The sequence below is a fragment of the Cicer arietinum genome, chromosome 1 (assembly GCF_000331145.2).
Source record: "Cicer arietinum cultivar CDC Frontier isolate Library 1 chromosome 1, Cicar.CDCFrontier_v2.0, whole genome shotgun sequence".
Classification (NCBI taxonomy): domain Eukaryota; kingdom Viridiplantae; phylum Streptophyta; class Magnoliopsida; order Fabales; family Fabaceae; genus Cicer; species Cicer arietinum.
This window is the reverse complement of record NC_021160.2, coordinates 8,933,301-8,955,929: the sequence shown is the minus strand read 5'-3', so window position 1 is coordinate 8,955,929 and position 22,629 is coordinate 8,933,301. Positions and strand designations below refer to the sequence as shown.

Below are 22,629 nucleotides of genomic sequence, written 5' to 3'. Positions count from 1 at the left end.
GATCAATAATCGATATATTTTATTAGTAGAATTATTTTTATGAGTTGAATTATGGTTGTTGAGTTATATTTGTTGAAATGTATATTTAAGTCTAATATGTGAAAATGACATGCTATATGTACATCTTTTCTTATTACATGAATTAACTGAATCAAATGCAATATATCATGTAGATTGTATTATATAGATTGGTATGTGTAGATCTTCGTTGCATAATGTAGATTGATATGTGTATATAGACTAAAATTTATTTAACCAATTTTTATAATTATTAAAATTGTACTTTTTTATTATGCTCAATTTTTAAGATTTGAACATGGTCTCCAAAATCTTTAAGATGAACCAAATACACAAATTTTAATAAAACAAATTATAATTCAAATGTCTATTATAAAAAAACTAGAGAGAGTAATTTATAAAATATAACAAAAACAACTACTATAATTATAAAATAAAATAAAATTTTCAACCTAAATTCCAACAAAATTTTAATTATTAAAAATATAAATCTAATATATCTCTCTAATATATTTTTGTAAATTTACGACTTAAAATTCTTATATACAATACAATATTATATTTTTTATTTATATATTAAAATTTTAAAATTTCCACCACTCCAATCTTTTCTATCCGCCAGTGTTTATTTATGTGTAATATTTATTTGTTACTGCAAGTAACGATGGTATCAAATTTTAAGCATGAATGGATTTGACTTTATCAATATTGGAATTTTGTTTTCATAATCTTTATCCATATCTGTTCGAAAATCAGTGTGTGTATGCACAATTAACGTGAAAAATTGTAGAGGTAGTATATGTTTAAAAATTGGTATAGTTTGATAGCAAATTAGTATTAATATAAAAGGAATAAATATTAAGAATGTTTGTTAATTATTAAAGTGGTCTAATTTGTATGTTTGTTTAATTTTAAACTTATGATTAATTTCAATTATTCATAGTATGAATGCTAAAATTTATGACTGTTTGTTTAGAGATTAATTGAAATTTACTTGTTATAACACATTTATGAATCACACAAAAGTTAATTAACTGTTGTTATAACTAATGAACACAAATGTCAATAATGTGTATGCATCATTAGTTTTATGTAGATATCGAAAGATAATTAATATTTTGTATTAATGCATATGTCATACCAGATAAATGCTTAATCCATATATTATCAATACTATCAATACAATATAATATATTATTATCAATACTATCAATACAATATAATATATTATTATCAATACTATCAATACAATATAATATATTATTATCAATACTATCAATACAATATAATATATTATATTATTATCAATACAATATAATATATTATTATCAATACTATCAATACAATATAATATATTATTATCAATACTATCAATACAATATAATATATTATTATCAATACAATACAATAATATATAATATATTATTATCAATATAATATATATATCAATACAATAAATTATATATATCAATACAATAAATATATATAAACCTATATAAAATTTTAAATGATGTTTTTTTAAAAATCAAGACTAATAATCAAGACTTATTTATAACAAAAAATAATAATATCATCAATTTTAATAATGTTTTTTTAAATAATAATTATATTAAAACTAATATATTTTAACCGTGGTTTGAAACTTTAATTTATCATATATTAATATGTAAACAACATCATTCCTATTTTTTTAAAAATAAATTTATAAAACTAATCTAAATATAAATATTACTAATCTATATTTTAAAAATAATATATATATTTACTAATCTAAATTTAAAATATATAAAATACTAACTTGATGCCGAGTAGCGTCTGACTTCAAGCTTTCACTCACGTACGATATGCTTGCAAGTCTTCGAAATAATTAACAAGCACTGTAAAAATAAAAATCAATAACATTAATTAGTTATATTAAATTAAAAAATAAAATTATAAAACTACATATATAATATAATTTATACTTACTAAATTTAAATGAAGCTTAAGAGTAATTTTGTGTAGAGAGAAGGAGGAGAGAATAGTTAGAATGAGGTTTTAGAGAGAAGTTGGATGTGAAAAAATGAATTAGGAGGGGAGAAATATATATAGTGTTAACTTGAGCATTTGTGGCGGCCAAAGCAGCCACAATGCCAACGGATACATCACATTTGTGGTGGCCTGGACGGCCAGAAACGCCAATGGCTATAATGCCATTTGTGGCGGCCTTTGTCGCCAGAAAGGCTAACGGTACAATCCATTTGTGACGGCCTGAGCGGCCAGAAACGTCCAGCTGTATTGGGCCTCCTTTGTGGCGGCCTTTGCAGCCACAAATGCCACTGGTCACGTCTGCCTTTGTGACGGATTTGGGCCTCACAAAATTGATTTTTTGTGGCTGTAAAAGCCCTCACAAAATTCTTAAATATTTAACTGGATTTTGTGGCTGCCTAAGCCCTCACAAAATCAAGTTAAATATTTAAAAATTTGTGAGGGCTTTTTCAGCCACAAATAAAGACCAATTTCAATTTTGGCATTTGTGAGAGCTTTTTCGATCACTAATTTGTAAGGGTTTTATTCGGCCACAAAATATTTATAAAGTTGGCCACAAAATGGTATTTTTCTTGTAGTGTATATATATAGAATAATTTATGTTTTTTATAACTCAAAACACTAATATTAAACATGTGATTATTTATGAATAATATTAGGTCAAGTCTTCCTTAAAGTCTTTTAATATTGTTAATTTGTGAGAATCATATATTCTAAACTCTTATAATTAATGTATTAATTTTCTAAAGTGTAAACTTTAATGTATTTTATAGGGCAACGGCTAACTTGTGCTTTTATTCAAAATATTACGTTACATACTATGCCATTAAAGTTAGATGAAGAGATGACATTAAAGATTAAATCAATGAAAATCTTAAATTGTATGATGAAATTTAAAAAATATAAAAATTAAATGACTAAAACTAAAGTTCGACTAAATATCAAAATCAAAAACATAAATAACCTTATTTTATAAAAATAATATATGAAGTAGTGTCCGAAGTAAACTTTCGAAAGTTATTTCATTCCAGCTATATTAATCCCCACTATCTCAAATCGAAAATCGAAAATTTGTAATTTTCTTCTGTTGATTTATTTTTATAATTTTTGCTTGTAGAGGAATTTTCCTCATATATATTTTTATGTATAAGGGTGCAGGCTACCAACAACATTACAAGAATAATAAAAATCTGGTCTTGATAATGTTTCAGGTATAGTAATTAATAATTAAGGCATTGAATTTTGAGACAAACAAATGCAATGAGTAATGATAAGAACTTACAACTTTGTTCAAAAACCTTTCTCAACAACATATAAAGTGCAAATAATACTACACTTTTTGTGTGACAAACAATAGTACTAGACTTGCCAAAGTGACTATTTTACAATGTCACAAACATTTCCCTATTTTACATTTGTAGCAAGAATGGCACATTGGTGTTACACTATAATAAACTGACTTACAAATAATCCCCCACCTCTATTCCTTATTTTACATTTGCATACATTCAAAATTATTCTTATGAATTTTTTTTCTTTGTAATTTAAACTCACTTGAGAAATCTTTAGTAAAAATATTGTAAAACTTATTTTGTATATTTCATTTTTTTTACATTTAATGTTTGATTTGGTCCGAAGTTTGGACAAAAATAGAATGTTTGAGATCACCAATTTGAAGTTCATGTTCACCAATTGGGATTCTTCGAACCCCAAACTCATCCACAATGGAAAGGTGGTTGCAAACATGAATACCAGCATTGACACGTGTCTTTGATCCAGCTGGAACATAGGTCTTATGAAAGCTCACCAATTGTTTCAAAGCTGACCATTTTCCATGAGGTGCTTTTGAGAAAATGAGAAGGGTGTAGGTCCCATCCATTGACCCTTCATTTTTCACATCCACATGGAACCCTACTTCCATTTCATCACAATTTGCATGACTCACTTTCACTGCTTTGTAACTTGAGTTTGTGAAGGCTTGGGCTTTGGCTTGGGCTTGAAGGCTTGCAAAAGGGATTGAGACTTGTTTGGGAGCAAGTACTAAGGTTTGGGTGAATCTTGTGTAACTAAGCCCATGCCCAAATGGGAACACTACTGGGCCCTTGTAGAATCTATAGGTTCTTCCTGGGTACCCTGTTGCTGGGTTTGGACGCATGTCCATGTTTGTCATTGGCACTTTGGTCACATAATCTTGTGGGTACCATGTCATAGGTAACCTTCCTCCTGGAATTAAGGCCCAACCCAAAAAAATCAAATTAGATGTAACAAAATAACTCTTTTTTAACAGTTTAATTAGAAAGGTACAAAAAATTGATTAAGAATTGTTTCAGACATAATTCAATGTATAGTAAAAATATTTGTAGTTGATATTATATGGACATTCATCACAAATAAATAATTCATTAAAAATCTCTTAATTTTTAAAATTTTAAAATTATTTTTCCAAAGTAAATTAGTGTGGAACCATTTTTCTTACCTGGGTTAGTTCTTCCAAAAATGACATCAGCAATGGCAGTTCCTCCAGCTTGGCCAGGATAACCAACCCACAAAATGGCACTAATCTTGGGATCATTTTTGGCAAATGTAACATCAATTGGGCCACCAGACATGATGACCAAGATAACTGGGCCTCTTGCGGCCCTTGCCACCCTAGACACTAGCTCTTGTTGGAGGCCCGGTAAAAGAAGCCCATCTCTATCTCTAAATTCTGCTTCTATGGACTGGTCTAAGCCCATTACTAATACTATTGCATCAGCCTGCCTTGCTACCGTCTCTGCCGACCCAAATAGTTGGTTCCCACCACAACTCACATCTCTACATCCCACTTGATGAACGGTCCTCACGTATCTAGCAATCCCTTGCAACGGCGTCGTATAACCACACGCCACACCTATCCAAAATAAATTAAAATTAAAATTAAGAAAAATAGAAATTTGAAATGTATGATATTTTTGTTTAAGAAAACGGGACATGTATTGTTGCCAAAGCATTTATATAGTAAAAAGTGAGAAGTAACTAACTAACTAACCAGCGTAATTCCCTATCATTGTAACAGTAACATCTGAATTGGGACCAATGACTCCAACGGTACGGTATCGTGTAGGAGACAGTGGCAATGTGTTTCCTTTGTTTTGTAAAAGGACAATACCCTGTCTAGCTGCTTCAAGTGCAAGTTGTTGATGGGCCGGTGTGCAAACATCTTGTGGGCCTAAATTCCCATATGGTTGGGCCGATGGTTCTCCATCAAACATACCCAATCTCATTTGGACCGTAATAAGGTTAGCTAAAGCAAGGTTAAGATCATTCTCTGAAATAAGCCCTTGCTTAATAGCACCATCTGTATGAAGGGCCAAAAATGGCCCACAGTCCAAATCAAGGCCTGCTTTTATGGCGTCCGCCGCTGCTTCTTCGGGTGTTTTTGTGTAATGTTGGTTGTCATAAAAAACTCCAACCGAATCACAATCTGAAACTATGTACCTATTAAATTTATAAGACAAAATATTAGTGAAAAATAATGCTAACAACGTACTATTTAACGATGATTTCATATAGACTTACCCGTTGAGGCGCCATTCGCCACGGATAGTGTTGCGAAGGAGTTCAGGATCGGCACAGGTTGGTTTACCATTCACTTGATTGTAGGAACACATTACACTCGCAACCTTTCCCTCCAACACGCACGATTTGAATGGTATGTCATATGTGTCTGCCAAGTCTTGTTTACTTACCTGTATTTACATCCATAACCCAAAATCTTTTCATAAATTTGTCATTTTTTATGTTCGCTTATCAATCTTATAAATTTGCTTCATCCATAATAATCTTAATGCAAATTCAAATGCAAATAATATGAAATTCATCTCTAATTTACTCAATTTAAATACGAAAAATTATCATAATCACTAATTTAATCATATTTATCCATCATAAACCACAAATTTCATTCTTTTATCTTTAATCATCAATAATATAACTTCATTAATAATGGTAATTTTTTTCTTTGAGTAATAAATAGTTGTACTTGTGGGTAAAAGAAGGAAACAAAATCAATTTTTCTTCGATTAAAGTCGCATCAACAAAGGGCACACTATAATCAATGATGTAGAAAACGAAATGTTTTGTGGTGCACAAGTGGTAGTTACGTAGTTTGAATGACATCATAATAATTTATCCGAACCAATTGCAAGTGGCGTAAAGTCCTTATCAATAACAACTTGGATAACCTCCACTTTAATGAAAATCATATTTATTCTTGGGCATAAACTCACATGTGTATAACCATGCGATTAATGTCTCATATTTATTCTTGTGTGATCCTTTTTCTCTTTATTTTTCCTATATTGTATTTACGGAAACTACTCCACGCTTGGTATGTTAAAATATATTACTGTACGGATAAGTAACAAAATCAACAAGCCTTAGAAAAGCACATGAAAAGTGTGATCAAATGTACTTAACATCGTAACCAACTAACTGCCACTTTGGACTCATAGCTCAAGCAATTTAATTTGGGTAGGTGAAATTTTAAATAAATAATAACAAAAAAAATTAAATGGTCCATTGGTCCTATATATATACTTTGGTTTAATTAAGAAATAATAATAATATTAGCCCTTACATACCTTGGCATTGAAATGAAACCTGTCTACACCATTCCAGTTATCAAGGTCATAGGCAGTGTAATGTTTACAACAAGCAGCAACCTTGAGCCGGTTCCCGGCACCGTCGCCTTGTAATCCTTGAACATAATTCGCTGCATATTTTCCAGCCAAAGTAGGGTCTTCGCCGGGAGTCTCCTGGCCACGACCCCACCGAGGGTCACGGAAAATATTTACATTAGGACTCCAATATGTCAATCCTGCCGCTCCACCATTATACATTGCTCTTGCTTCATCGGACACAACCTGCATGCATGTGAATACATATAATTCAATCAACAATTTATTCTCTTTATAACAACAAATACTTAAATTAGTGCTAACCTTACTATAGATTTTTTAAAAGGACTAATTAACCTTAATATATCTTCCACAAAAAATTTGATATATGTTTTCCTTGATTGATATATATTTATCTAATAATATAGTTTCCTTCCAATATAAATTTATATCTATTTTTCTTTTTTATTCTAATAAGGAAAAGTCGTTTTCCTCCCTACACTTTCTAATTTGATTAAACTACCAACCGGAATAAAAAAACTTTTTATAGCATATGGAACAAACAAATCACACTTCGTTTTTTACATTTAATTTGTGGAATCAAAATATCACAAATTGAGTCTTAATTTAAACTCTTGTGTATCTTAAGAGAAGGACTTTACCAATAAATAATAATATCTCATCAGTGGCCAATGTTATTAGATTACTATTGGACCTCATGCAACAAAAGCAACTAAATTAATTAATAATTAACCTTTTTAAAATAAAAGTTAATTAATTAATACCTTTGAAAGCAGCATACATATGCATGTATATATGTATAGCAACAGAACCCCAAAAAAAAATGCCGTGATGGGAAGGACTTGATGCAAGTAAAGGTGTCTTGATATGTATCGTCAAATACTTACAGTGTTTTGTCAATTATTTGCTGAACAATGGTTAAGAAAATATTTAAAAAAATAATTAAGAAAATATGCAATGTTGATGACCTTTTATGCTTCATTAAAACACACGAAACATACAAAGTTGATTGATGTTTATGCTTAACTACACATAACTAGTTTTTATGGGAATATGTTGCCTTAATTATATCATACCGAAGAGAACAATTTAAGAAATGATAGGATCTATTAATTTCCGTCCTAAGTATATATAATTAATTCTTGTAAAAAAAAAGTATATATAATTAATTATTATTTCAACCTGAATACAATTAAATAAAAATGTACTAAATTTGAACCGTAAAGAAAAGGACAACAAAAGCACCTTCTCATCATGATGCGGTTGCTTTCGTTTTAAATAAAATAATAGCGTAATGGACTTTCTTTTTGCGACTTGTGGAGGTTACAAATTGATAAGTTGATAAGTTGATAAATTTTCAACGTTAATTATTTTCTAAACCATATAATATAAAGTGGCCGGAGTGTCACATTTCATATATGTAATATATTTTCCAAATGAACGAAATTAAGGCACATGGGACAGCTTGTCAGTTTCCATGTCAACCAGCTCAAATATGACTGGCGGGTAGCAACATATATCTTTAATTATCATACGATATTTTCCCTTTTCATTTTTTAGTTACTCAATAATTTTTTCATTATTTCAATGATGGTGAACCAAACAATAATATAATAAACCAAACTTAATTATATTTTTGCACATATGATAGGATGTAACAACAACTTATTGTTAGTTTATAATTTACAAAAACATTTTTTATGGTAAATATAATTAGGTAGTTAAAATGGAAACACCCGCCCCTCCCTTTTTTAAACACCTTTTTGTTTTTATTCACGATACGAATTTGAATATTAAAAATTTAGGGGAATAATTTAAATACACAAACAAAAAGATGATGAATCCTCTTAAGTATTAATCTTTTCATATGAATTTTTATATTCATTAATGTTCATAACTTTGATGGTATCTCAATTACTAGTATTTAATATGGAAAGATACAAATATCTACTACCATCGGTCCTAAAATAATTGGGCAGTTTAATTATTTCGCATTTATTAAAAAAAATGTATAAATAAAAGATAAAATATTTCTTTTATCATGTTGTTCTTATTAGATATTTGTGCATTATATATTTTATAAATATATAATAAAAGATATTATATTGAAGATAATACAATTAATATTAATTAAATGGTATAATTGAAAAAAATAATTTATTTTAACACAAATTTTATTTGCGGATTGGTCAATATAATTGTTGAATTCTATTTATATAGTTCATGGTGAGAAAATTCATGCTCATAAAATAAAAATATTAATGAAAGAAAAACGTGCTTTACCATTTAATAACCGCATATAATAGCTATTTACCCATTTTTCCACCTAGCTAGTGTATTAATATTATTATATTTTTTAATATAAATGAAATACTATAATTATCACTAATAACATACACATAAATATGTAAAATTCTAAATTCGAATCTATATTCAATATAATAATAAAGATATTTTGTCTGTTAAATTGAGAATTAAACTAATGACTAGTGTGTTATTCTAAATATAACAACATATGTTTGTCTAATCTAATGTTATTTTCACGACTTTATTACGTATGAGCGAGTGGGTAAATGATTATTTTTATCATGAATGGCCGAAAAGGAGAACCAAAGAAGGAATCTCCTTTTTCTCCTTTGAATAATATTATATATCTATATAAGCCAAACCAATGATGTAGTGATGAAAAAGAATAAATAATATTTTTTTTAGGATAAAATATAAAAGGTATAAATTTTAGCGTAGTCACTTTTTATTCTAATTTTTTCTTCATTTAAATTATTTCATTCACAATTTTATCATGATTCAGTTAATCATAAAACCAAGTTTTCTCAAAATAATCATATAAAATTTATAGCTTTTATTATTTTTACTAAAAAAATAATAACACATTCGCATCTTGCATGCTATTATTACTACTAATAATAATAAAATAATAATGAAGAGATGAATGATCTTACCCGTCCAATTTGAAGCCACAAAGATTGATTGAAAGAAGCAGCGGTGGTGATAACTTGAGGAAAACTAGTGGCGGCGGGGAAGGGCCCACCGAATTTAGTACCGGGACCCACATTTGAAACGCCGTGTAAAGCCTCCGACCACCACTCATAACCTTGTATTCCAAGTCTTTGAACTTCAATTGCATTGTTCACAACAAGTCTTATCTTTTCTGCCAATGTGAGTCTTCCTATAAGGTCTTGTACTCTCACATGAATTGGCACGTTTTTATTGCAAAATATGTACCCTCTTGTTAAACCGTTTTTTGGGTCACATGCAAAGGGTACCCTTCCTTCAACTACTAATGCTACCACCATAATGAAAATTAATAGCCCAAAAGGTATTAGTATTAACCTTTTGTAACAACCCATTGTGGTGTGATCAATTCAAAATTGATGAGAAATCAATGAAAAATGAGAGTGAGGTGAATGTGGTGTGTGTTTCAGATAGAGAGGGTGTGTTTATATAGAGGGGGGGTGTGGATGAGTTGCGTCTTTTAAAGGGTTTGGTTTGGATTTGGGTAGTGCTGAGAGGGATAGAAGTTAGAAAATATACTTTTTTTGATTGGTTTTCCACGTAGATATATTTATTGAAAGATATTGGATATATCATAATATTCTTATGTATGTATCAAACTTATAACGACTTGGAACTAAACTTATAGATAAATTTAATTAATTTGATTAATAATAAAGGAGGGGGGAGGGAGTGAATGAGTGAGTGAGTATATAACACGTTGTTAGACTCAGTGGGTGGTGGCTGGTTTGGTCCCTTTGTGGACTTGGAATAGATGAAGCCAAAATAAATCACTTAAGTATATTATATGCCATAACTTACCAAGATTAAAAAGGATTAATATTTTAGAGCGGAATGCTAGACCATAGGTGGTCCCTCGTAGATTTAAGAATGTGTATGGTTAAAAATATGTTTGGAAGAGAGAATTTTCGAAAGAATATAATTTTTTTTAATCAAATGTAAATTATTTAAATAAAATATTTTATTTAGATAATAAATTTAGATAATTTTTAAACTGAAAGGATTTTATAAAGTATTTTGTTAAAGTTAAATTTAGATAATTTTAAATACTATCTAAAACTTAAGAATTTCAAATTATATATTTGCTTAGTAGTGTATAAATCATGAAATGATCCTAATAATTTTTGCAAATTTACAATTTTGATCATATATATTTAAAAATTGGTATATTAATTCCTATACTTTTTTTACAAATTATCCCCCAAAAATTTCAAAATTTCAAAATTGGTCCGTAAAAAATTGCAAAATATTATCTTGACTTTTATAAAATTTCAGTTTTTCTCTAAGTATAATTTTGATTTTTTCAAAACTTTTGAAACTTATAAAATAATTTAATTCCAAAAGAAGAATTCTTTTACCAAAACAAACAAAATTTAAAAATAAAATGAATTGAATTGAATCGAAGCATAGCATTTGAAAAGTTTAAAAATTTCAATTTTGTCATCCAAATTATATTTATTTATTTTATTGAGAGAAGTGTGGAAGTTGTGAACATTCACGGGCGAGAGAATCTGTTGCAATTCTTACTTGAATCGTGAGCATGATATGCTGAATTGGTTTATAGAGTAGCTAGTTTTGCATGTTTTCAATTCACAATTCACAGTCACAAGAAGCACCAATTCAACAAACTAACTAGTAGGTTGCTATTTTGACAATTAATCAAATAAATAAATGTTTCGCTCTCAACAAGTCAAAATATTTGACTGAATATGATTTTTCACAACACCACCAAATACAATGACTTCACTAGTGGAAAGTGAAAACACTATTCAAAACGCCTTTTTGTTGGGTGTTTACCAATGTTTCATAGAAACGTACGTTTTCATCCCCCCGTGATTTTACTGTAACTGACTAAAGTGCATTTAAGTTAGATCAAATCCCGTGACCCCATTTTGCAGAAAATAATTAGTAAGTTTTGTCTTCTTTTTCTCCTTCCATATGCAACTTGCAAATAATACTAAGTAGTTTTCTTCTTCATGTGCTTTTCTTTTACCATTTTAGACTTTCAGCCCAATTCGTAGACATATTTAGGCCCAACACTATATTTGACTTTCAGAGTATATATTTTGAAAGTACAAAAAAAAAACCACATTTTTTACCCTCCAATACTTCTAGACATAAATATAAATTTTTGTCCTTCTTACTGGTATCTCTAAATGGAATTGTTGATTGTTAGAATAATATAAAGAGGTTATAAATACCTCTCTTTTTATATTTTTAAATTTATTTTAATTGTCAAATATTGATATTGTTACGTTTTAAATTCGAATTTAACACTCTACATTTGTTTGAGAAAAATATTTTTTTTACTATTAATGTATGAATAATCTTAATGTATGAATAATCTGGTGGTTCATTAATACAATTTAAGACTATGATATTATGTTAAAATTAATCTTAAAATTTAGTGTAACTTTTTTTTCGATTGCACAAAGAATTTCCATTAAAAATTTAGAGATTAATCGGATGAAGTATGAAAATATATTTAAAAAGTAATTTTTGGATCTTAAAATTATCAGATATTGATATTGTTATGTCATGAATTTGAATTCAAGACTTTACAATTGTGTGAGAAATATTTTTCATATGCACCGATTAAATATTAAACTTAAGATCGTATGTTTGAAAAATCTTATTGTTTGTCAATTTTGTTACATAGTAGAATTTTGTGTAAATCAATACTCAACAATTATTATGTAATTGAAGGAGGATTGTTTAAGGTTTATAAATTTTATTTAAGACTCTAACTAATTGATACTTAATTTTTTCCCTCAATATATACTTATATTTCAACATTGTCCTTTTTAATTTTTTACGAAAATTTCAGCAATGGTGAGTAAACTTTCTATCTTTGAAAAAGCAAATGGTGAGTAAACATTTAATTCGGATACGCAACGATTTTGACCTTATTTAAATTTTTCAATCAACAACTCTGATGAATTATTCTGTACATGTGGTGAGAAGTACAAGGCATCATTATAATATAATTAACGGTCAAATTAATTCTCCCTATTACTTATGGCTTACTCACCTAAGATTATGGTACAAATAGTTCATGTTGTCTAAGAATAAGAATAATACATGCCCTATTAATTAATTTGATAATTTCAACAAAATGTTTCAAATTGAAATATATTATCATTTGCCTACAAAAAAATATTATCATTGACTGAAAATTTAAAAATAGATTTCTTATTAATTAACTTATATCATTTCGATTTTTTGTCATTAAAAAATGAAGGAGAAAGTGAGCTTCCTCTCCAATTGTGCATCATATAGCTTTACCAACTGTCTTTAGAGCATGGCATGTGAGGTTAAATAACAAGATTCGTTAGTCTCACATGCATGCTACCGCATTTTCAACACTATGTATATTTTGAAGGGTAAATTTAATGGTAAAAGTTTAATATTATAATTTTAATTTTAATAGATATAATTCAAATTTTGTATGGATGAGACTGATGTAAAATGATGGATTATCATAAAATATTCATTAATATTATTGTTATTAATAATCATTTTTCATACTTTAATTTTTATTTGTTAATGATTAATGAAAGCAACAACTTTTAATTATTTATTAATGAATGCAATCAATTTAATTTGATTTCCTTGATTAAAAACAATTGTCTAATGCGGTCCACAAAATTAGAGTGTCGTTAGAAATACCAATATTATTTTTTAGATATTGATGACGAATTTAATATTGAGAAAACTCAAGTCTCACATTGATAAGAGATAAAATTCTATAATAATTTAAAAACATAGAGACACCCTTTATTTTATAAGTCGGTTTAGTAAAGAAGAGTTATACATAATATAAAATCTAAGATCGTATCAAAGTCTACTTGATTGAGTCACCTACAATTTATATATAACATGTACTCATTTGTTACAAAGCTGATTTTATAAGGACTAATGTCAAATGAAGAATAAATGCAAGTGTGATATATTATATTTTGAGAAATAATACACTCATAAGTTACAAACTGATTTTATAACGATGAATGTCAAATAAAGAATAAATGCAAGTATGATATATTATATTTTGAGTGAGATATGTTAAATTGAGAAAATTAGATAACTACTTCAATTTTGCTTTTGAGTGAATAATTAAATTCATATGTAACAAGTGAAATGATGAACAAAACGGGCTTTATGCCTACATGGCCCCCCTTAAGTTTTTGCAACACACCAACATCAGTAATTTTTAGGATAATTATATTATTGGTGCAAATTAAAAGTAGCAACCGGCTCTATAGATGTCTAATATATGCACAAACATCAGTGTTAAAATTATTTTTACAATTTAATTTGAAACTAAAAATTAATCAAATTTAAATTGCATAAACCTAGATCAAATTGAGTCATACTTTTTTAAAAAAAGTTATCAAAACAGAATCAATGAATGTGGATTGTAATTGTAAGATAACAATTTCATCGTGTCTACATTTTAACACGATTTTAAGTTGGTTGTTCAAATAACCTATTAAAAGTTGTAATACATCATTTTAAGTTTTTAACTTAACCACAAAAAATGAGTAAAAAAAACTTAATTACAAAGCATCGCCACTTATGTATTTTAATACATAAATCACTATAATTAATTTAAGGACAACTATGATATACGTCCATTCTAATTTTTTTACATCATTCAATTTTTTTTTCTATTTATATTTTCTAATCATATTATCGACACCTCACATATAATTAAATATTATATTATTTTCTTTCTTTATTTTTCACTTTTAAATGTTGTAGGTGTTCATGAAATATTTTTTATTTTAAAATGAAGTATTTTAATGTCATTTTGCATTAGTGGATATGTAAGTAAAGTATATTGTTATTTTTTTTTTGTTAAAAAAAACATATTTTCATGTATTTTTTTCTAAAATTTAAGAGTCTAGGGTGTTCTGAGTTTTTTGTTTTTAAAGTCAATTTCAAAATTATTCGGGTAAAATGAGGTTGAGTTGATTTTTTATTTAATTTTAAAATAAATTTTATTTAAGACTTAACTAAAAATAGATTTTATAATTTTTGTTTTTGTTTTAAAATTAACATGTCACCATCAATAGACATAATCATCACTCCAACAATCATTGACCACCACTGAACACCCATCTCCGACTACCAGCATCACCTCCGACCACTGCAACACCACCAACCACCCACATCTAACAAATGTCACCACCATCTCCGACCATTGCCTATATCACCGACCACCATCTATGACCATCACCATCTAATTTTTAATTTCTAATTTTTGGTTTTGAAAGTCAATTTCAAAACCATAACTTGTTTTCATAAAATGAGGTTGAATTGGTTATTTACTTAATTTCAAATCATTTTCCTTAAAACTCAAAACAAAACATATAGATTTTACAATTCTAATTTTTGTTTTAAAATTAATGTTACTATTAGTATACATAAATATCACTAGAACAATAATTGACTACCACTACATTCAACCACCACCATCAATTTTCTACATCCATTCCATTGTCTCTCTATTTATCTTTTTTCATTATATTACCAACACATCGTATATATCACATTATTCTCTTTATTTATTTTTCATTCTTTAAGTATTGTGGGTGTTTATGAAATATTTTTTCATTTAAAAAGGAGGTATTTTAATCACCATTTTGCATTAGTGCATAGGTAAGTAAAAGTATATTGTTATTTTTTTTTATAAAAAAAGAAAAAGAAAAAAAAAGAAGTTATATTACCATGTATTCTTTTCTAGTCACTTTTACAACAAATATTTCAAATATGTCGATATTTTTTAGACTTTGAATAAATTTTATAAAGTTGAAGGCCCGTTCAAGATGGGTGTGAGTTTTTGGTTTAGGTCAATTTCAAAATCAAAACATGTTCAGATAAAATGAGGTTGAGTTAATTTTTTTAGTTAATTTAAAATAGTTTTTCCTTAAAATTCAAAATCAAAAACTAGGTTTTATAATTCTTGTTTTTCTTTTAAAATTAAATGTCACCGTCAATAAACATAATCATCACTCCAACAACCATTTACCACCACCTCCGACCACATTTTCGACAACCACCATCACCTTTGACTACTATCAATCATCCACCTTTAACAAATGCCACCACTATCTCCGACCACCCACTGCCACCACCATCGGTCACCTTCATCATCACCAACCACCTGCCTTAGACAACCACCACTACCATCCCAACCACCCATTTTCGACCACCATCTCTAACATCTGCATTTGACCATCCACCTCCAACCAGCATCACCACTCTCTACCACTACAGTTATTGTATGTCAAACTCCGACACCTTCAACTATCAACGACCTCTTTTAACTATTGCAGTCTTCTTCGATGATCGATCACTAGTATGATGATTTTGTTCTACAACTATCAATTTCGACCACTATTTTAATATATAATTAATAAATTATAATTTTATTATATTATATTATATTTAAATTATAATGAGACAAAGTAAAGAGAATGATTTAATTCAAATAAAATAAAAATTAACACTCAATTAAAAATCTGAAATTAAAAACTCAAAACTAAAATTGAAAATTCAAAAATAAACTAGTTTTAGTTTTTAAAAATTCCATATTAAAAAACCAAAAATCATCCAAATGGGACCTAACTAAATAATAAAAGTAAAAGAATAATTATAATTAACAAATGAACATAAAAATGTAATTTTTTTTAATTTTTATTATTTTCATATTGACGAATTTAAACGTATATTTAAAAAAAAAACACAACTCAGCAGAATTGTTTTTTAACAAAAACATAAAAAATTGGAGGTGACAAAAATGCAATAGTTTCCTGTAAAAAATTGATAGTTTAAATATTTGAAGTATGCAAAATAAATATTTTATCTCGTTTAAATGGCTTCCACCTGTTATTTCTTCATTTGCTCACTACTGAAGGAATTTTCTTACATGGCTACACTGTTCTCTCTAGTTGTTAAGTATAAAGAACTCATTTTATTGATTAGTTGGGTAAATATAGACAAAACTTGAACAAACGGAAGGACCACGCACCAAAGGCTTCTCAAGGAAAGCTTCAATGTAAAGCATAGCACAAACAATTATGTTAATATAAAAATCATTTTGTGGTTGAACTTTTGTCGTGGCATAGTTTTTGGTTAGGTTAGCCCATCATGCATTATGAGATATCTTTCTAAGATTAAAACTGATCTCTCACCGAACCAAAAAGGGAACAACAAACAATTACAAGCTACATTGGATGAAGATAATATCTTAGTAATAGTATACCATTTTAATAATGTTATAGCATGAGTACTTTTAAAATGACAAAAATATCTAATATGGTACAAGTATTTGTACCATGTTTGTGGGATACTATTTTTTATTATTATCTTATTAAAAGAGAAATGGATAATTTTTTATATATTAATATATTATTATTTATGTATTTGTGTTTTTTATTGTACTAAACAAATACAATTCGATAGAGTATAAATTAGTTGTAGAGTTTATAATAGCTGAGTTTTTATTTTGATTATGTTTAGTTGGGATTTTTAGCCTTTTAGTTTGTTAAAGTATTTTGTTATATAAAGATTAAAAAAAATTAAGATAAACAAAGGTATATAAAGAATCATAATAGTATATAATTTTAAAAAGATAAAAAGGCACTTTTAGGGCTTATTTGATTGTATTTTACTTTTTGAACACTATTTTATAAATAAATTTTAGAAAACTGTTTTTAAAAAAGAAAAGTAAAAAAAATATATGTTTGGCAATTCCAATTTTTAAAACAGTTTTTGACTAGATAATTAAAAAAAATTGAAAAATGAAAAGTAAAACATCATTTATCTGTTTTGCTTTTTTAGTTTTAAAAAGTATAATCTTAACAATAGTTTTACAAAACAGTTTTTAAAAACAAGTAATCCAAACAAATTTTTTAGTTTTTAAATTTTAAAATATTAAAAAAGAGTTTTTTTGGATGTGAATCAAATAAGTCATTATTTTCCAAATTTCACAATGTTACAATTTTGACCCTTGTTTCATCTTTTATTTTTTATTTTAAATGAGTTGGCAATAGTATTTAAAAACATAGTCTACATAAATATTAAAAAAAGTCAATTGCAGCATTGATCGAGTCAAAATTAGGGAGTAGAATTTTGCAACAAAAAATAAAATTAAGAGAATAAAACTACTATTTTAAAATTTAGAAAAATAAAATCACCAAATTTTAAAACTTAAAAGTCTCATTTTAGCCAAAAAGAAACAACAAACAATATTTGCAAGCTATCGGATGAAGATACATTTTTAGTAATGGTAATACCATTTTAATAATGTTGTTATATATTCATTAAGTGAACCTTCATGGACAAATTGAAGTTAATCATTTTAATAATGTTGTTATATATTCATTTTAATAATGGATGATGTTAATCATTTTTGTCATCATTTTAGTAACTTAGTTAAGTGAACCTTCATGGACAAATTGAAGTCAAGTAATGAAGTGTGCAATTCTCACTAAGAACAAATTGAAGTTTATTATCATTGGAGTTTACTATGCTATGTAACAACATATCGTTCTTTGAAAACGCATTCAATCTTTGGAGCGAATTATAAAGTCATTTTTTTGAAGGCAGATCATTTCTCGATTACCAGATTTACTTTAATAGGTCCATTTGATGTGTTAAGCTTGCAAGTCAATTACAACTAAACCAAGTAAACATCACAGTGTAATGTGACTAAACCATTCAAATGTAAACTTCTATTATACCATTGGATAATAGAAATGTCTACCATATTATAAAACTGCCTAGAAAACACACATAACTGCGAGATATATAGTTTAAATCTGAGATATGATGTTCAACGAAACAATGTCGATATTTTTACTAGTTAAGCTAGGACTTAATCAATTTTTAAAATTTTATTATCCAAAAAAAATTATAACATATTTAAAATAATATTTTAAGATAATCTATTTAAATTAATTTTTTTTATTTGAAAATTTATTTTTAATTTATTTTTAAATTTATTTTATAAAAATTGTAACAAAAAATATAATACAATAAAATCATTTTTAGGAAAGATATAACAAACAGTCCATGCTCATAATCAAAATAATTAAATTTGTTGAGCTATAGCTATGAGTTTACTAAAACTATACAAAAAATGAATTATTATATTCATGTGGCATGGTGGCCATCAATATGTAAATATCCTATCCTATTTATTACATTTTGAGTGCTACTTTCGTGCATGATGTGTAAGCCACATCTATCTTTCTACAATGAAATAGAGAGAATGAAAGAGAAAGGAGGTAGGCGTTAGATTGTAGAGATGACAATGGAAATGAGCCTCAACAAACTCAACTGGATCATAAATAAAATGGACCCACAAATTCTATCCATTTGGGAGCATTGATTTTTTATGACCAATTTTATATTAGGAAAAAAAAAACAACATAGCTATTTCCACCAATGAAACCAAATCCATTGATCTTCACATACATTTATATAATAAGATAGATGAGAACAATATATCATCCACCTCAGCAATAGTTCACAAAATTGATGCTATAAAAGAACAAGCAACAAAGTGCAAATAGTGTCATGGCAAAGTATGGTTCTTGTATAGTTGTTGATTGATGAATCATATGTATACATTCTTATCCTTAAATTAATGTGACGTAAAGACATTGCCCTTCCGGAAACATGTTATCCAATTGGAAGTTTTCTTGCACAATGAAGTTTCTAAGGTCATGCTAAAGTATCCAAGGATCAATTATTTATTTATTACATGATTTGATTTAATAATTATCATTCACTAGTTTTTCTTTCAAACGAAACTTTGATTTGACATTCCAAAGGTTTTACCTACCCAATGTTGAAGTTTTTATCATATACTATATGTTATTAAAATTTACCTTTTTTTGGTCACCGTTGATTGTTGTTATTTTCAATTTACAAGGTTTTACCAACCCAATGTTGAAGTTTTTATCATATACTATATGTTATTAAAATTTACCTTGTTTTGGTCACCGTTGATTGTTGTTATTTTCAATTTACAATATGTTGTTTTGTATAAACTAAAAGAGGAATTATTGGTTTGGGTATTGATTAACATCAACATATATAATGAAATATATTATAGTGGGGTCCTACATGATTGAAAATTGGAATCAAAAGTCTAACTACAGCAGGGAACAATATGTGATCAGAGAATCAATCAAATCAAGGTAGTTAAAATATATTGAAATTGTGTGGTATCATATCAACCATACTAAGAGGATCACTTTGAAATTGAATCACCTATTTGCAAGAACCGTTGCATTATCCATTATCCAGATAGTTTAATTCTATCTCACGCCACGTCTATTGTTTAAAAAAAATTAAAATTTGTAGACTTTGTATATTAATATTTTTATGTTGTATCTTCTTTACAAATAAATTATTTTAATATATTATACATTAAAATATACAAAAATATTATATATCTAGAGATTATAAGATGGAATATCAAAGAAAATATGATGAAATTATTAAAATATTATATAACACATTTTTTTATTTGGCAAACTTATTCAAGTACAATAACTTTAATTGAAAAGTTTTGCTTAAAAAGATGACATAATAGAAAGTGAATCATTATACATAAGTCATTGTTCAAATCACAGTTTAAAAAATAAATATATATAAAGATTATCTTTGCAATGTAATATAATTGAAATCGATCAAACTATGTATATTAAAAAACTAATTTATTATATTAAATCTGTGCAACTTTAATAAAAAAAAATAATTTATTACTTAAATCACCTTTAATAACTAATAAATTTCACAAAACATGAAATTAAATGGGGAATTTTTTAGAAGCATATACCAAATAAATAAAAAAGAAATATTTTTATTTATCAAAACAAAACAAAACAAATAAAAATAAAGGAGAAATAGTTCTTGATTTAGATAGAATACGGAGTTATTGATTCTTGTCATTAGGATTAGGATGTTGGAAATATTTTGTGAACAAGTAGACAATTAGTTGTCACAATTGAGTCCCATCGTTGTGGCAGACCAATAACTGATTAGTGTGTGACTGCCAACCTTAACTTTGAGATCAATCTTGGATTTATTTTATTATATTTTTGTAGCCATCCAATTATGCTTTGCTATATTATATTTACATTTTATAGGTCGCTATAGATTCATATAGAAGATAGGAACGAACTATTTTCACCTTTTTGCATATATAAGAGGATTTGAGGGTAAAAGAACGAATTTGGTGATGTGCCTTCAAAGAATAACCCCTAAAATAAAATATGTAACACTAGCTATAAAGCAAGACCTAAAGTTCAATTGCGTTTTAATCAAGTAACAAGGTTTCTTTCATAAATAAGCAAACAACTCAATAAAGCAAAATATATATTGGTAGTATTTAATTTAGCAATCTTCTTATTGGTGAAGTGAATTACATTATCTTTTTTTAAAAATTGTAAAGGAGTGAAAAAAAAGATGGTTAAATAAATTTGAGTACTTATAAAATTTCAAAATTTTATTTTTTGATCATTAAAAAATTCTCAACTTTTTAATTTTCTTTTCAAAATTATTTATTTTTAGTTCTTATTTTAAATATTTAAAAAAAATAGATACTTTAGTACAGCAAAAAAGTCTCTATAGAAACATATTTAACCTAAAAATAAATAGATAAGTATTTTTACGACACCTACATATGAGTTTTCATAAAATTTCTTGTCTTAGTAAATTTTTCTCACTTAAATTTTTTCTTATTAAAACAATAACATATCTAGGCAGCATTTAGTTTAGCAATAGATTTTTTATCCTATACTTTATTAATGACAATAGAAGGTTTTTTATTCTATATTTTTAAATTACTCTTTTTTTAATAATTTAAATTACTCTTTTTATTTCTTATTCTTCATATTTAAATGTATCAATCAAACATGGCATAACATGTAAGTTGTAATTTTTGTTGTCCTAAAATTATGGTAAACCACAAATATATTGGGATCCATGATCTCACTTGAAAATCACGATTTCTTCCTTTGCAAAACAATTTTGTAGACTAAAAATAATACGTCTAATCTCAATATATATATAAATATATATTGATAAATTGGTAAATGATTTCCTTTTATAGAATGTTGAAATAAAAATTGTAGATAATTCTTAATTTTTCAATGCACTAAAGAATATTTGAATTAAATATTCGAAACTTAAGATTTAGTCAATACAAAATGTCATCGTTGAAAAATAGATTTTTCAACGCCACTCAATATCACTTCAGAAACATACATATAAAAAAGTAAAAAAAAACGTGAATTTTGTGTTGTTATAAAATATACTTTCAAATGAAATATAGTCCAAAAAGTTTAATCCAAAAAATACGATTTTCAAAAAATATAGAGGTGAGTAAAGTTGTAGGACATAATCGTAAATTTATAAAATATTATTGGAGTTTGTTTAAAATAATTACAAATTTATTAATACTAGTTATATATTAACTAAGTTTTATCAGTCTAATTATGATCACTATATAAAGTTTATCATATTTTTATTATAATTGTATTTTCTCATTAAATCACAATTTTAAATAATTCAATTTTATCTGAATTATTATTATTTTATGAAGCTATATTACTATTCTCAAAAAAAGTTGTTCCCTGGCTCTAGGTGTCATCAAATGCTTGTGGAGTTGACAATAGATAATTTTACGTTTAGCAAGGTCCAAACACCAACAGATTTTAGGACCCAATAAGAGGAACCATATTGGACCATGCACTGCTCATTAGTCTTGTCCACCCCTATGACTTCTCTAAAGCCAATTCATATATCACAAACAAAAAGTAAAGTTATAATCACTAATTCAAAAACCCATTAC

At 27.0% G+C, this 22,629-nt stretch overlaps 1 protein-coding gene across 1 annotated transcript; it reads right to left on the bottom strand.

Moving 5' to 3' along the window:
- Window positions 1-3,311: 3,311 nt before the first annotated feature.
- Window positions 3,312-10,180, bottom strand: LOC101495166 (beta-D-xylosidase 1). The gene is made up of 6 exons (XM_004487732.4): window positions 9,686-10,180; window positions 6,669-6,950; window positions 5,605-5,774; window positions 5,075-5,523; window positions 4,523-4,936; window positions 3,312-4,269 (listed from the first exon to the last, which is right to left on the bottom strand). The coding sequence occupies exons 1-6, from the start codon at window positions 10,091-10,093 to the stop codon at window positions 3,662-3,664; spliced, it is 2,331 nt and encodes a 776-aa protein (XP_004487789.1). The 5' UTR covers window positions 10,094-10,180; the 3' UTR covers window positions 3,312-3,661.
- Between the last annotated feature and the right edge of the window lie 12,449 nt (window positions 10,181-22,629).

Bases quoted from the DNA above. Each gene is read 5' to 3' on its own strand.
- LOC101495166 (XM_004487732.4), bottom strand. From the start codon at position 10,093: ATGGGTTGTTACAAAAGGTTAATACTAATACCTTTTGGGCTATTAATT. The intron at 5,524-5,604 runs GTAAGTCTATAT...TAAATTTAATAG, and splicing joins GGCGAATGGCGCCTCAACGG to GTACATAGTTTCAGATTGTG. The intron at 4,270-4,522 runs GTAAGAAAAATG...CCTTAATTCCAG, and splicing joins TTTTGGAAGAACTAACCCAG to GAGGAAGGTTACCTATGACA.